Source organism: Podarcis raffonei, chromosome 2 (genome assembly GCF_027172205.1).
Source record: "Podarcis raffonei isolate rPodRaf1 chromosome 2, rPodRaf1.pri, whole genome shotgun sequence".
NCBI lineage: Eukaryota > Metazoa > Chordata > Lepidosauria > Squamata > Lacertidae > Podarcis > Podarcis raffonei.
In genome coordinates this window covers 57,016,101-57,032,457 of record NC_070603.1, presented here as the reverse complement: position 1 = coordinate 57,032,457, position 16,357 = coordinate 57,016,101, and the positions used below count along the sequence as shown (strand labels likewise).

General features: G+C 41.2%; 1 protein-coding gene and 1 pseudogene across 2 annotated transcripts in view; both read left to right on the top strand.

The window, feature by feature from the left end:
* The window catches only part of PDLIM4 (PDZ and LIM domain 4), a 62,584-nt gene extending 49,346 nt beyond the window's left edge, over nucleotides 1-13,238 (top strand). For both annotated transcript variants that reach the window (XM_053376764.1, XM_053376765.1), the window contains exons 4-7: nucleotides 4,764-4,942; nucleotides 6,507-6,664; nucleotides 9,657-9,777; nucleotides 11,208-13,238. In XM_053376764.1, coding sequence (XP_053232739.1) covers nucleotides 4,764-4,942; nucleotides 6,507-6,664; nucleotides 9,657-9,777; nucleotides 11,208-11,412 — 663 coding nt within the window. In that variant the 3' untranslated portion in view covers nucleotides 11,413-13,238. The remainder of the gene's footprint in view (nucleotides 1-4,763; nucleotides 4,943-6,506; nucleotides 6,665-9,656; nucleotides 9,778-11,207) is intronic.
* On the top strand, nucleotides 8,178-8,352 carry LOC128409666 (uncharacterized; annotated as a pseudogene).
* Nucleotides 13,239-16,357: the final 3,119 nt, after the last annotated feature.

Below are 16,357 nucleotides of genomic sequence, written 5' to 3'. Positions count from 1 at the left end.
CCCCAGCCCTCTGGGCAATGCTGATGCTCTAATGAGTACCCCAAGGGCAACAGTGGAGGTCAGATTAACTTCACCACCAGCCCAGGTCTCTGTGTGGAACACCAAGTCCACCTCTTTATCATTAAAATTTTTTGAATGAATTTTGATTTATTGCAGACAGGCTTGGCATTCAGCAACAGCTCCACCAGGTCAGAGGCATGGCAACTTGGATCCTGAAAGCAAACAGCCAATACCGTGACATATTAATACTTTTAAGAGGAACAGTTCCCATGTGTGAATGAAGCATTCAGTAGCTTCATTAAATATGTGTGTGTTATAAGATGTCCATCCCTTTTGAGGTTAAATGTGAACAAGGCCTTAGTAGATCTCCTGACTATAGCTTGCTTTTACCACAGCAGTAATACATATGTAAGGTACTGCTCAAGTACAGTGGTACCTTGGGTTCCATACGCTTCAGGTTCCATACGCTTCAGGTTACAGACTCCTCTAACCCAGAAATAGTACCTTGGGTTAAGAACTTTGCTTCAGGATGAGAACAGAAGTCGCGTGGCAGCGGCGCAGCAGCAGCGGGAGGCCCCATTAGCTAAAGTGGTGCTTCAGGTTAAGAATTGACCTCCGGAACGAATTAAGTACTTAACCCAAGGTACCACTGTATTATTGTTCCTGGAAAGTGTATTACCTGAGCTCCTCAGCACTCCTGTGTGTGACAAACACACACATTTCTCTAGCTGGGTGTGGTGGGTTGACCTTTCTGTGTGCAAAAAGATTAATTTTAATTTGAAGAATGGCATTGCTAAGTTTCTTCTCAAAAGCATAAAAACAAAATAAATCAGGGCACAAACTCCTTTTTTAAAAAAGTTTTCTTTTTTCTATTTTAAAGGAAAGGGAAAAGGAAAATGCACCAGAAATTTTATACAGGTCAGATCAGTTAGTCTCCAGACTGAGGAAATGTCTGTAATTTTAAACTTTGAAAGCAAGAGAAGAATACATCTCAATATGTTGCAGCTACTTCATAGGAAGGGGGCAAAGGGACCACAACCCAAGAAGGAAGTCAGGAAGGAGAATAGGCAAAAGGCATGGATAAGAAAACCTGCAGGGCATCCCATTTCTGAAACATGGTTCCCTGGATATTTCGAAAGCCATTGTTTTCTTATTATCAGGTGCCTGCTATTTATTTATTGCCCATCCTTCACCGTTAAGGTCCCAGGGTGGGTGACAGCATTAAAAACAATTAAAAACAACTTACTAATACTAATACAATTAAATAAATTTATTTTAAAGTTAAATTAATCCCAAACCTTGGATTATCAGGGACTCTCACCAAAAGGGTTTTTGCTTATGATGATGGCAAAGAAAAACTTGAAACAAAGATGCTGAATTTTGGCTGTGTAGTCAAGAAATGTTAACTTTCACTTGAGAAGCCAAGTATCTGGCAAAGCTATTACAGTTATAAAAGTGCTGCGTACTAGTTGACATGACTCAGCAGGAAATACGATAAAACATAAGAAAGGTTTTCTTCTGGGGGAATAAATCTAGTTTATAATGGTCAGTGAAGACAAAATGAATCATAAAAGAGACTCATGAAGTCTACTTTGGTAACCAATATAATGAGGGGTAAGGGCTAACCAGTCTAGACTCCTAGGCAAATTGCCATGTACCAAACGTGATATCCCAAACATTTTAAAAACATAGATTTCTGAGTTGGTCTTTCTTGTACAAAGCTTTGTATTTAGGCATGACCAAAAGCCATATTTTCTGCCTCTTTCCATTTGCCTTCCCTGTTCCTCTGCTATATTACAGGGGCAAAGAACAGGAAATATATGCAGACAAAGTTAAGTCGAAAGAGAGCCACAGGGAGTGGGAAAATCTCAGTGGGTTTGGAAGCTGGAACACATGGGGGAGAAAATATGAAGAAACTGGACACTTCCAATGGAAGGGACAAAAGTTGATATTGAAACCAATAGCTCCAAGTCTGGCAGATAAATATGAAATCATATCACTTCTCATAAACCAGTTCTCATAGTTGCTCTTCCCACCACCTTTCTACAAAGTTAGTACCGTTGAGCAAACAGTAGTAGTAAAACTAAGATCTTTTATGTGATTGCTTATGATGGCTATTTGGTAGTGGGAACAAAATTAATTTATTAATCTGAAAATAATAAATCCTGCTCTTCAGCCAACAAGGCTCCCAGAGAGGCTCACATAAGATCAATAAACATAATAACAAATCATTAAACCATACAAACTTATGTATCCAGTGGTTTGTGACTTCACAAACTGCACATTGTCTTTAAATAACTTATTTAAAGAGGTGGCAATGATAATACTTCCCTTTGCTTGCTGCTGTTGGTCCTGAAGGTCTCTGTGGCAGACAAAGCTCTTTCAGCTGAGCCCCAAACCAATGGACAAGAAAGGTCCAATCTCTTTTACGGTATGCTTCCTTTTTCATAGTTTCGCAAAGAGTAGGGTACGCTTCAAGAAACAGAGGAATTGTGTGATACCACACTGTGCTACTTTTACAAGAGAGAATAGATATTTTGAGGCATCAAATAGGGCAGGGGAACTAGTGGCCTTCCAGATGTTGAATGATCACTCCCATCATCCATGACCACTGGGTGGAGCTGATAGAATTTCGAGTCCCACAACATCTGTAAGACCACAGGCGCCCCAGTCCTGAAATAGGGAATTATGTGAAATTGCTAACCATACCTGCTGAGATGAAATGCTCCATTGCTATTTATAGTAGGACTCTGGGATTGGAAGTGACACAAAGTTTAAAAGGTTGTTTTTCATGTTCAAATGATCCTGATTTGCTGTTGTCTGGCCACAAAAAAAGCCTACAACTGGTGAAGTCATCCCTTGTAAAGGTGTATAAAAAGACCTGGTATTTCTTTACAGATAATTTTTTTTTTAATTTGCACAGTGTAGCATATTTGAGCAAAACTCCAAAATAATCTTAGCCAGTGCTTTTTTTCTAAAAAAAATGTTTAGGGGTATGTTCATTTTGACTCAAGAAAATCACCATTTTATAGTTCAAATCAGGGAAAATAAATACAGCAAATGGACAAAAGTACAAAGGATTCACAAATGTTTAGGGGTATGTGTACCCCCTGCGTCCCCCCAGGAAACAAGCACTGATCTTAGCATCCTTATGCATATCAGTGAAGTTTTATGCCATCTGGAAAAAAATAGAGGCAATAATTATAGTTTTGTAGTTGTTCAGTGTGGATTCAGAACTCATTTTGTTTAATACTAGGTGGTTTACAAAATGCCTAGAATTAAAGTTAACCACAGAGAATGTGACTCTCTGGATTATTTACAACACAATTTATTTTAGTTTAATGTCATTGCAAGGTTTTTATAAAAGTAATATCTCACTGAAAGAAAAAGCTGTGTGGTTGGGAGGCAAATGAAAATGTAAAAATGGATGAGGATCAATTGTGGGGTTTCTTTATTCCACCAGAAGGTATGGAGGTTTGTCAGATTAGTTTTAATGTGGGGAAATGCTGTATGTACATCAGCTGTAAAAATAATAGTAATTCAGCAGTTTTCTGTAACCATGTCTGTTCTATTATTGTGCAGTGTTGGGCTCCTTTGGGCATGATGCTATCAGTGACCACCACCACCCCTAACATGAGTAAAGCCACCTCTTTGCCTCTGTCACCACCATTGCCCTACATTCCCTCTCCCTCTGACCCCAGTCAGCAGCACTGCTCTCGTGAAAAGGGGAAGCCTAATGCTGGCTCCTCCTCCTGCTTTTCACCACTTACACTGGAAGAGGCCAGGTCAACAAGTAGCAACAGCAAGGAAGAGAAAGAGAGTCAGGAGGCTCTGGGAGTCTGCAGCGGGTTCCCTGTTGGGGTGCGGGCCTTGAAAAAGTGCCTCAGTATCCAACCTCCTCGCACTGGTCCTGATTGTGTACTTTCAAGAATGGCTGAAAACACAGCCACTCTGTTTAATAAGCTATAGTTAACAAAGTATTTTTAAAGCTTGTGTTCTAAGTTCTGATTGCAACCATAAACACCCATAAGCAATGCCCACACTGTTATCCCTTTTGCTGTTTATCTTTTGCTTGTAGTATTTTTTTCTTCGATGCATTAACAGGCCTTAGAAGTTGGTGCAGAGGGATGGGTGTGGAGAGCTGGCCTCTGAAACTGAGTTGAGTAGAAGGAAGAGAGGGAATTGGGACATTCAAGGGGGAGGTATGTTACAATGGGAGTGATGAATTGAAGAATTTCTCTACACTCCACCCATAAAATCTGACAGGCACTAGCTAGCACTGTTCAAGAACACAATGTTTCCTCAAAATATAGCAAGATAAAATTGTCTCTCATATACATACTTAATGTCCCACATCAACAATGGCTTGTGTTGGCTTCCCAGTGTTTATGAAGCTCAGCTAATCCCACATGGGTCTGCTCACATTAATCAAGGACCAAGACACTTCTTCAGATACAAACTTGCTGTTAAAACTTGAGTATTGCGGCCAAAGCCTAACTAAATGCAATACCTCAACAAAACCGCAGCAGTCATTCCACAAGAGCTACTAAATGCAACAAACATTTATTTCCTCCTCTTTTCTCTCTGTATATTCTTTATCTACCAATAGCAGGCTACATAATACTAAAGCAGTATTGTTAGCAGTTGAGAGGCTCTATGTACAAACTACTGTTGCAGACAGGCGTGGCATTTAGCGGAAGAGGTTGCTTAATATTGGCAATGACAACTAGTGTTACAAAACCTCTGCTTCTTTCCCTGTTTAGGATAATGGACCTGTTCCAAATAGGAGACCAGCAACATTTCCACCCGGAGGAAGTCCAACAGACAACAAACAGATATCGAATGTGCAGTACAATAACCCCACGCGGCTATATACAAACAACAATGCAGATTCCAGTTTACCATCACAGATGAGTAGTCTGCATATCACATCTCCCCACAGGTATGAGACTCAAACAAGACATGGTGATGCAGATTATTTTTATGAATAGCTGCTGTGGGTGGGGAGACGGCTACACTGTGGCAGCAGGGAGGTTAATCCCTTCTCTTGGACTATTCTTTCAATGAAAATTGCATGCAGGCACCTCAAAGCTGCTATTTGCTTCAACTGAAAAGCATGTGGAGCAACAAAGAGGCTGACATACTTATACAATACAGTGGTACCTCGGGTTAAGTACTTAATTCGTTCCAGAGGTCCCTTCTTAATCTGAAACTGTTCTTAACCTGAAGCACCACTTTAGCTAATGGGGCCTCCCGCTGCCGCTGCGCCGCTGGAGCACAATTTCTGTTCTCATCCTGAAGCAAAGTTCTTAACCCAAGGTACTATTTCTGGGTTAGTGGAGTCTGTAACCTGAAGCGTATGTAACCCGAGGTACCACTGTATAAATATACCAAATTATTAGGACCAAATTATTAGGACCAAAACACTGTCACAAAAGGGACCCATTCCTGCAAAACCATACCCATTTCATTTGAAGAAAACAGCTTGTTTAATTTGCTAGAACATACTGTTAAAATGGAATTTTAAACCTTTTTTTTTTAAAAAAAAAAAAGGCTGCTTAGGGACAAACAGATGAAATTCACACTGGAAAGACAAATCTGAGCACTAAAGAATCATCATAAAGTAGGATTGCCAATCAAAGTGCTAAATCTCATGTTTAGGGGCCTTCAAAGCAAATTTGCCCTAAGGCTGCTTTGTACATTTTAAGAATGAGCACAGGAAGCTGTTCAGAGATGGCAGAACACATACATTGGAATTACCCCCCTCTCCTCCCCTGCACACAGTTCTGGGAGTTCTCCCGACCCACACAAGCCAATTTCAGGGGGCCTGGAGGGGAAGAAGAGGTTACGTGAATCCCACCCCTAGTATTTTAGCATTGTTTAAATCTTGAGGCTTTTTAATAAATATATATTATGGGTACTTTAGAAAATGTGGACTAATCCAGGAGGAAATGTGCTACGAGGAAGTATTTTAAGATTTTTTTAAAAGTACCCTTGAGACCATGTTTGGCAAAAAAACATATAATGCCCTAACTGCCAGATATTTTTCAATGTTTGGGTGGCTTCCAGGTTCTTCAGTAATTTAATTTAATGCATTAAAAAAAAAAGATCCATGTGTGGCATAGTAATTCACAATGAATAGCAGCAGCTGGCCTGTCTGTGGTGCGTATGTTCACAGGTCACTCCAACCGCACTGCACAGGGGCAAGTAGAGTATGGCTACAAAGATTGTCCTTCATAGTCTCTACAATGATCTCTACATTAATAAAAAGCTAGTTCAGGAAAAGGAAGCATTGTTAACTAAATTCTCATTAAAATAAGCATACGGTTTGCTTATGGGTGACCTGTTGCCGTGCACTGTTGCCTTGTGATGCAAGAAGCACTAGAAAATTTTGTTTAAATAACCCCTCATAGTTCACAAGGAATTAACTCACCCCCCCCCCAAAGAACTGGTTTTATTTCTCTAGTGTACAACAATCCTTTGACCTTCATTTTGTATTTAAATAGTGCTGACCCTTTGAGGTCCCTACCAAGAAGCAGAAATGGAATTGACATGGACTCAGATGTGTACAAAATGCTGCAGGATTATGAAAGACCAGTTTCAGAACCCAAGCAGTCAGGATCTTTCCGATATCTGCAAGGCATGTTGGAAGCAGGGGAAAATGGTAAGGAACACAACATGTTCATTTCAAAAAAATTGTTTAATATTCCCCCCCCCCCCCCGTACTTTATTTTAAATTTCAAAGGTGCTTACAAGGAGTAACTGTGCCCATGAAGGACCAGGTGCACAGCCTGGGACATGGGCAGCTGCCCAGGGCAGCTGTCTACCAGCTCCATCTGGTATGGAGGCTGAGACCCTATCTGCCCGCGGACTGTCTCCACAGAGTGGTGCATGCTCTAGTTTTCTCCCCCTTGGACTACTGCAATGCGCTGTATGTGGGGCTACCTTTGAAGGTGACCCGGAAACTACAACTAATCCAGAATGCGGCAACTAGCCTGGTGACTGGGAGTGGCTGCTGGGACCATATAACACTGGTCCTAAATGATCTTCACTGGCTCCCAGTACGTTTCAGAGCACAATTCAAAGTGTTGGTGCTGACCTTTAAAGCCCTAAATGGCCTCAGCCCAGTATATCTCAAGGAGTGTCTGCACCTCCATCATTCAGCCTGGACACTGAGGTCCAGCTCCGAGGGCCTTCTGGCGGTTCCCTCCCTGCGAGAAGTGAGGTTACAGGGAACCAGGCAGAGGACCTTCTTGATGGTGGCACCCTCTCTGTGGAACACACTCACATCACATGTCTAGGAAATAAACAACTATCTGACTTTTAGAAGACATATGAAGGCAACCCTGTATCAGGAAATTTTTAATGGCTAATATTTTACAACTTTTATGTGCTGTAAGCCACCCAGAGTGGCTGGGGAAACCCAGCCAGATGGGTAGGGTACAAATAATATTTTACTACTACTACTACTACTACTACTACTACTACTACTACTACTACTACTACTATTAAGTGGCTAAGATTCCATGGCTGCTCTTTGTTTGGGGCACAGCTAAAAGCAAATGGGATGGAGGAGGGAGACAAGAAAAGAAAAGGTGAATGTGATCAGACACATATTTAGACTTTGCTCTTCTGTTGCCCTTTCTATACTGCCAGTGTACTTCTGAATGTGTCTTACAAGTCCTACAAGCAGTTTCAAATTGTGCTGAACTGATTAAAAAGAAGATTTTTCAATTTTTATGAGAGAGAGAGAGAAAGAATTACTCTCACAAAAAAACCCAGGGCAACTAACAGTATCAATAATTCAACAAATGCAACACTGTTAAAGTCACAAATACACATTAAAATGCAATGCAACAGTCATTGATAAAATAGGCAAATAGAGCCACTATGTTCTGAAGGTCTGCATAAATAAATGAGTTTTTAGCTGACACCTGAATGAAACCAATGTGCAGGACAGCCAAGTCTCCCTTGGGAGAGGGTTCCATCTGCTTTATAAATATGATGGAAGGGACGCTTTCTGGAATGATGACACCCCATGCATTGTTTGTACTTAAATAATTCAGTTTTAATTTATCAATTTTCTTACACGGATTTCCATTTCTGTTGCTTTAAAACTAAATCTTCCATTCCCCTAACCTCTCTGATACAAAGCCACTTATGAAGTACCTATGCATATCGCTTCTCGGCCTTTTGGCTAAGATCAAGTGTAGTATGAAGTACCTATGCACAATCCCAAAGAAGTTAAGAAACTCCTTAGAATGTTATTTTTCTCTCCCAGGAGCTCTAGGGTCTTTTCTTTTCTTTTTTTAATGAGCAGCAACACACTGTGTCTCTAATAAGAAATGTTTCCTGCAGGGAATCAGACAGGATTTGTAAGGCAACATAACAGTTACCTCGGTAGGTGCCCCTCAGCCGTGAAAGATGAGCCCTCAAACCACAAAGCAGAGAAAAGAATGTTTGGGGTTGTTCAATCACTTTTTACAGAGTTTTGTAGCTGCCTAGTTGAGAAGTTGAGGGACATAAATTTGGGGGCGAGAAGCGTGGGCATGCAGAAACAAAGGAGAAAAACAGCCATGAACGCAGCAACGTTCAGCATTACTTTTAAACTTCTTCCTCACTCCCTAAGCTGGTGAGGAGACCTAGTGCCCGGCTAATAGTCATGAAGGGAGTTGTAGTTCAGCAACAGCTGGAGGGCTACATTTCTTTAAACCATATTTAATGTTACAATGCAGCTATCATAGTGCTGCATCATTATTTCTTTTTAAATGAAAGTTTAATGTAAGTGTCCTATTTTGAGTTTATTCCCTACTAGTGAAAATTCCCATTTTAAAAAAGCACTGCAGTGAATTTCCAAATATACGCACTTGTGTGAATATATACATGAGCATTACAGCATGCATTAATAGCTTGCCAACATACCCCTTTGTACATAAAGATTTCATTGCTTCCCTTTTTCTAGTTGTTTTTGAACACATATGAATCAAAACCGAAGGCCAAGAAAAGAGCCAGCGACTAACATGCTGCCTTACTTTTGTTACAGACTCTTAAAGGTCTTCCTGAGTCATGACATTCAATAAAACAAATAAATCTCTCAAGTAGTAAAAGTGCACTTTAGCAGTGTTATTGCTGGGCTTTCCCCCCCTTGCACAGCAAAAGGTTTTAAGCTTTTTTCCATGGGGTTGAGCATATATCAAAATCTTACTAAGTTAGACAATGTCTTTTGTTCTTCTATGGTTTCATGTATGTGCTTCTTTTGTACCAGCTCTCATTCTTTTTCCTTGGCATACTTCCCATTAAAAGGTCAATCTCTGGTTTATCCATTTAAATCAGAGCTCATATGTTTGCATGGCTTTTTTATTATTCTTATGGTCATTCCATCATTTCATTTTTTCAAGTACTGTTGTTAGCATATGGAGCCTGCTTACCTAACACTACTAGGATCAGAGCACTTACAGCCCCAGCCTAACCATGCTCACTCAGAAATAAATCTCACTGATTCCAAGAAAATTTACTTCCAGGTAATGATACTGTGGAGTGCATCCTTTGTCAGAGTTTAAGCATAAATCACCCCTTCAGTTGAGAAGCTTGTGTGTTAGCAACATTCCACATCCCTTAAACAGATAACCAAAAACGCCGTCTTAAATTCTTGGCAGGTGAAAAACATGACAGGCTGACGAGTCCAAGACATGTTAAATCTCCAGTATCCAAATTGGCTGGAGCCATGCCTGGCTTACAGATGCTCCCCGAGTGCACCAGATGTGGCAATGGAATTGTGTAAGTACATGAATCTCCCCAAGAGCCTTGACGTTTAAGATACCATACTTTTCCATCTATAAGACAAGGGGGGGGGTTTAAAGTTGAATTAATGAGTAAAAATTGGGGTTGTCTTATACATGGGTAGTGCCGTGTTGGAACGGGGGAATGGTTGCTGCCGCGAGCAGGAGATTGTCAGCGGTGGCTGTGTGAGTGATTGATGGCTGCGGCATGGGCTTGGATTGATGGGCTGCTGCTGGCAGCAAGCAGTCGAATGTTTAGTGTTTTTTGCGTTGCGTGCAATAGGAAGCGTTGTTCAGGCAGGTAAGTGGTTTTCAGCAATTCCCCCCCCCATAAGAAGCTCAACAACTCTGGGCAATCTCCCCCCATTTTCTATATTTTGAGTCCCCCAAAATAGGAGCGTCTTATACACGGGGGCGTCTTATACACGGAAAAGTACGGAAAGGTAAAGGTACCCCTGCCCGTGCGGGCCAGTCTTGCCAGACTCTAGGGTTGTGCGCCCATCTCACTCAAGAGGCCGGGGGCCAGCGCTGTCCGGAGACACTTCCGGGTCACGTGGCCAGCGTGACAAGCTGCATCTGGCGAGCCAGCGCAGCACACGGAACGCCGTTTACCTTCCCGCTGGTAAGCGGTCCCTATTTATCTACTTGCACCCGAGGGTGCTTTCGAACTGCTAGGTTGGCAGGCGCTGGGACCGAGCGACGGGAGCGCACCCCGCCGCGGGGATTCGAACCGCCGACCTTTCGATCGGCAAGTCCTAGGCGCTGAGGCTTTAACCCACAGCGCCACCCGCGTCCCTTTTCCGCGTCCCGGAAAAGTACGGTACTTTTTGGTAAAGCTAAATAAGGAACACACCACCTTCTTAACTGTAAAATCTTGTTATAATGTAGTTCCATAAGGCAATGTTACTTGAAGTGGGGGGGGGGGGAGAGACATACACATGTAACATGCCATTTGTGCTGCATGTTACAAAGAGCTTTTAATATTAATCAATGTTATCCTCTTGATCCAAAGCCACTTGGTTGCTCCAAAGTGCACATGGAAGCTCCATACAAAAAAGAACTGTCCTGCTCGCTTACATGTCTGGCAGTGCATCACACACAGCATTTCATTCTACAGCATTCAGAATGGAACAGCTCCTTTTTATGCGGCCCTCCATTGTGTGCAGCAAAGCCCCATAGATTTTGCAAAAGAAAAGAAGAGTGCCTGGCTGAAATACAATTAAAAGAGTGGGAATATATATATTCTGCACCAGACCCCTTTAAGGCAGGTTATACAATACAGGAGAAACAATACTGTGTTGCTAATGGAGGAAAGGGAAGAGATCCCTTCTATGGGACCCGTAAAAGGCAAGCCACTAATAAAACCTGAAATGAATAGTAATCGTTTGAAATGTTTGCATTCTAATCTTATCTTCTTTCCTGCGACAGTGGCACAATAGTGAAAGCCCGTGACAAGCTCTACCATCCAGAATGTTTCATGTGTGACGACTGCGGCCTCAACTTGAAGCAAAGGGGCTACTTCTTCATTGAGGAACAGCTGTACTGTGAAATGCATGCCAAGGAAAGGGTTAAGCCGCCAGAAGGATATGATGTGGTTGCTGTTTATCCCAATGCTAAAGTTGAACTTGTCTAAATAGATACTCTTATTTCCTGGAGAGGTCAAGAGGTGGCACACCCACCCACAGGCACAGGCACTGTTTTAAAGCATGGCTGTAATCAACTCTGATTATTCAAGTCTCAGTAAAATGTCTTTTCAGAGATAAAATGGTTTGCACTTGGGATCTCAAGGGGATAGTGCTGAAAGGCCTCTCAAAAGGATTTCTCTCTCCTTTTGACACTTGCTTTTGGGTTGCTGTGTTGCTGTTTGGGTGGGTTCTGTTTTGTTTCATTTTTTTACTGCACATAGTTTCCATCATACCCCAATCCAAAACCTGTGTAAATATGGGTGCTTTTTAAAACACTGTTTCATATAAAACCAGTATTTCTTTTATTCTGGACTCAGCTCGACTGTAAAGAAAAAGCGATTTATATGCGTTGTATGTGCGATATAACATTGTGTCACCAGGTGGCAACGTGGAGTCCAGTTTTTCTCTATCTGTTTTCCCTGTTTAAATTTACAACGTTTTTAAACTGAAACGCTTCTTTGATGTGTCTAGATCCAGCCTCTGTCTCATTATAAAAGATAACGAAGACTGCATGAAAGCTCCATGAAAAGAAGGCACTTTAAGAAATGACATTGACATTTTACATGTTAAAGCGTTGCATCACATTTACTTTTGTCAGTAATAGAGATATGCCACAAAGATTGCTTTGTGGCTTTCAGAGTGATAGAAAACTGAGGCCACGTGTAATGAGAATTTTAAATATGAAGCTGGCTGCATGAGTTTCACCAAGAAACTTGGGAATGAACAGGTAAAGGACTCGTAAGAACACAGATATATATATAAAAGGTAATGTCCTGGTTGCCACTTCCAAACAATACTATTTATTACATGTAAGACTAATCATTAACATTTATCATTCTGGCGATATCTGTCAGTAGCAGCTAGAGCTATCCACTGGGGCTTGTGCTCCAATACTGCCTTTCTTGTTATACCAGAGAAAATATCCTGGGAAACCCAATGGATGGTCCCCCATTGACTGGTAGTAATGAACAGGTTGGAGACCCTGTTAAGTTTCCTCAGGTCTTTCCAGATCAAGGGGACCCTAATATAATTTCCATTGTGGCACCAAACTATAACTGTGTAAACCACTGTTGTGCCCTGCATAAAAATGTTTAAGAAAGATTTCACATATATATTGTACATGTGGTTTTCTCTCTCTCATCTTTGAGAAAGCATGGCTTCTTTTGCAGATATTCTTGGTTACTGAATCATCTAGGCACCTACATTTATTCTTTCTTTCTTTTTAATAAAACTTTGAACAAAGGGCTTTACATGCCAGCCAAAAACACTTTACTTAAAACTGCTTTCAGATACAATGAAGTTGACCTGGTCAACACTATGTGCGGAACATCTACATCCAGCCTAGGATGAAAAGAAAAATAATTCATTCCAGATTCTGTTCTTAGGGCAAGGCATCAGACCTAAGTATCATAGACATTTAGGAGCTTTCAAGACAATCTTTGTGTAGCACAACAATTGCACATTTGTTATTCATTTGTTACATTTGAAATTGTCATGATAGACACAAATTGTTCATTTCTTGAGAGGAATTATGTCATCACCAATCCTGATTACAGAGCTATTGGGGGAGGGAACCCCTGCAGTTTTTGAATAGAAGGATATGACCGAGACCTTACAGAAGTCAACTCCTGAACTCAAGTATAAACAATCCAGATGTGAATATGAGGGTGGAGTGCTCAGTGGCCCTTGTGCTCTCCGAAACAGTGATTGCCCTGGGCAGCCAAACTGCTAATCCTAAGTGTAAAGGGGAGGAAATAAACTTTCTATGTCTAAATGTTTAAGCCTCAACTGCATTTTGGCAACAGCTTATACACCATTTTTTAAAAAGACAGAATGCATTACATCTTAGGCAATACAGTCACTTTATGGAAGCGGATCCAGTATGATGTAGTGGTTGGGAGTTGGGAGGCCAGGATTAAAATCCCCACTCAGCCATGCAGCTTGCTCTGTGACCATGAGACAGTCGCAGTCTCTCAGCCTAACCGACCTTATAGGGTTGTCATGAGGATAAAGTGGGAATGGAGTAAACCATGCAGGACACCTTCAGCTCCTTGAAGGAAAGGCGGCATAGAAATGTAAATCTCTAATGAAACCATTGGCATATTCTGTTCAGTGGAAGGCTCTGCACAAGTAATGCTTTGTATCAGCGATATTGTTTGGCTCTTTGAGGGGGCATAGGCTTTTCTCAAAACACAGAAATATAAGAAATTCAACCAGGACCGCTTAAATTCCGCCCCCCCCCCCCAAGATGGGGATGACGGGAGAGTTCACTGTTTGCCATACTAGATTTATGACAGTGGAACATCACCAGAACTCAGGGTAGAGAAAGGCAACACTCACAGCAGCATTATCCAAGGGTTCCACTATGTGGCCTGCAGGTATAAATTTTTAACAAATATAATAAGCAATTAAGGTTTTGTGCGAACAGAACGGTTCCATTTGTTTTAGGAACTATAAACTCCTACACCAAAGGGAAAGACGTGTACTTTGCTTAGAAACAGTATTGCTTATCCATTTCACAAACACCATTGCTAGTAAGAACCAGTGTGAATCCACGTTGCTCTGTGTGAACAGGTATAATATAACTTAATTAAGAGGAAAAAATGTGGCAACAAGCTAAAAAATAATTGTGTGCTGTTAGTTAATCCGTATTGCTCTTTACAGTGAATACAGTTCTGTGTTTTCTACCCAGTTACCTTAGCTAATTAAACAGATGAGGTTCAGCTCATTAATTGATTGATTAAATATGCAGGAAGTTGTACAGTATATGCAAACTATTAGATCTAAAAAAGCATACCGTCAATGCCTTTGGATGGTGTATACATCTGCCACAACAGGGATAATTTTCAAAGAAGTCATTCTTTCTCCCAAAAGGGACTCCTCTTATGGTGAAACTTGTCATCTGCAGTTGTTATACAGTGCTTCTATTAAAAATAATTTCAGTTTCTAAAATTCTTTTGCCCCCTTAATTGGTGATTCCTTTTTAGTCGGTCAACATTTTTGTCGATTAATCTAACTGATTTACTAAGCATTGGAACCATTAATATTTTCACATTATGTCTGATCAAATCTAACGTCAGGTGATCTTTGAAATTCTACTTTCAAATTCTTGTAAACACATTGAAGGCAGCTTTGCCACCAATGAAGTTTAAGTTTGCTGGTCTAGGGGTTTTTTGTTGATGATGATGGATCCGTATCAGTACAAATGAACTGAAAAATTATAAATGTTTATCATTTATTAATAGCATAAAAATATTGTTGCTGTTTTATTTACTGGTTGCTAACAGAAACATGTTTCTTTGAGATAGTCATGAACATTCATTTTAATTTTGTTTATTAACATTGTTGGTCCTCAAGGACCCAAGCTATTTTTTTGTGGGTTTCTATATTAACTAGCACTGGAAAATGTATCTTATGAACCTCTGATTTTTCATACTGGTTATGTACATTTCTTTTCAATAACAAATACACAGTATATTCCCTTTGCGAGGTAACTGATCATTCATATGGCTAAGCAAACCTGTCCTTGAAGTTTATTTTCCATCTTTCACTCATTGCCATTAGAAAGTAAGCTCATTAATCTTGTATTGTAGGAGCTAGAATATATTGGGGAAAATTCATTGAAATTAATGTTACAAAGGTTGTGTGCCACCCCCAATCTCTGCTGAGTGGTAGCAAGATTCCAGGTGGTTCTAGGCCAGGGGTCAGCAAACCTTCAACAGGGGACCGCTCCACTGTCCCTCAGACCTTGTGGGGGGCCGGACTATATTTTGTAGGGGGGGGAGGAAGAACGAATTCCTATGCCCCACAAATAACCCAGAGATGCATTTTAAATAAAAGGGCACATTCTACTCGTGTAAAAACATGCTGATTCCTGGACCATCTGCAGGCTGGATTTAGAAGGTGATTCGGCCGCATCTGGCCCCCGGGCCTTAGGTTGCCTACCCATGTTCTAGGCACTCACCCATTTGCGTTTCAAATGGGAAATCAAGGCACAGTGGAGACTTTATTGTACCCATATTTACCCGTGGGTCTACTTTGGAGAGAGTTCAGAGCAGTACATCTCTGAGAAGCTTGCTCTCCCAGCAGGGCAGCAGTGGATTCCCAAGGCAGTCTGACCTCCATCTCCATGCCTCTGTCCCAGCCTGCCAAGATGGCTCTGCCTTCACAGCAGCTCATGGAGTCCTCTCCCTTCTTCCCCAACCTCTACATTTCAAAAGGATGCATTTTTCCTGTGTAACCTCTCCCTCCCATCTTTGCTATTTACCCAGAACTCAGGCAGAGGGTCAATTGTCCATTGATGGCCCTTGTCCCCAGGTGATTTCCTTGTTTAGCGTGCATTTTAAATCTAAGGTCTGGCACCCAGGAACTTTAGGCGATCCTTGCCCCCTGCAAACCCATGACAATAATATCAAAGCTCTCATTCGTACAGCTAGGACTTTGCCTTCAGTTGTAATCCTGGAATCCTATTGAGTGACTGCCTCTGGCAAACTTTTTGCAACATTGACTTGTGGCATTTTCCCTATGACGGCAATAACATGATTTTACAGGAGTTGATGGGAGGCCCTGCCACCCATATGCCTTGCTATAATCTTTTACAGAAATGCAAAGTTTTCTTTTTAATCAAATCTGCTTCTTTCACCAGACCTCGAGTCCCTTCCTCTCACTTGAAACAATTCTTTCTTTCAGGAATTCACAGCATGGTCCCATACAATAAAAAGACACAACCATATGTTTCACCATGTTTGCTCGGACTATGAAGACCCTGTTTCTCCTTCTCCTTCTTACATATGTTTATTATCTGTTTAAAAGCTACAAACGCCAATCGTATATCTCATTTTCATCGTATTTCTTTTCTCATTACTCAGCTATTTGCAGCAAGGGAACATGAGC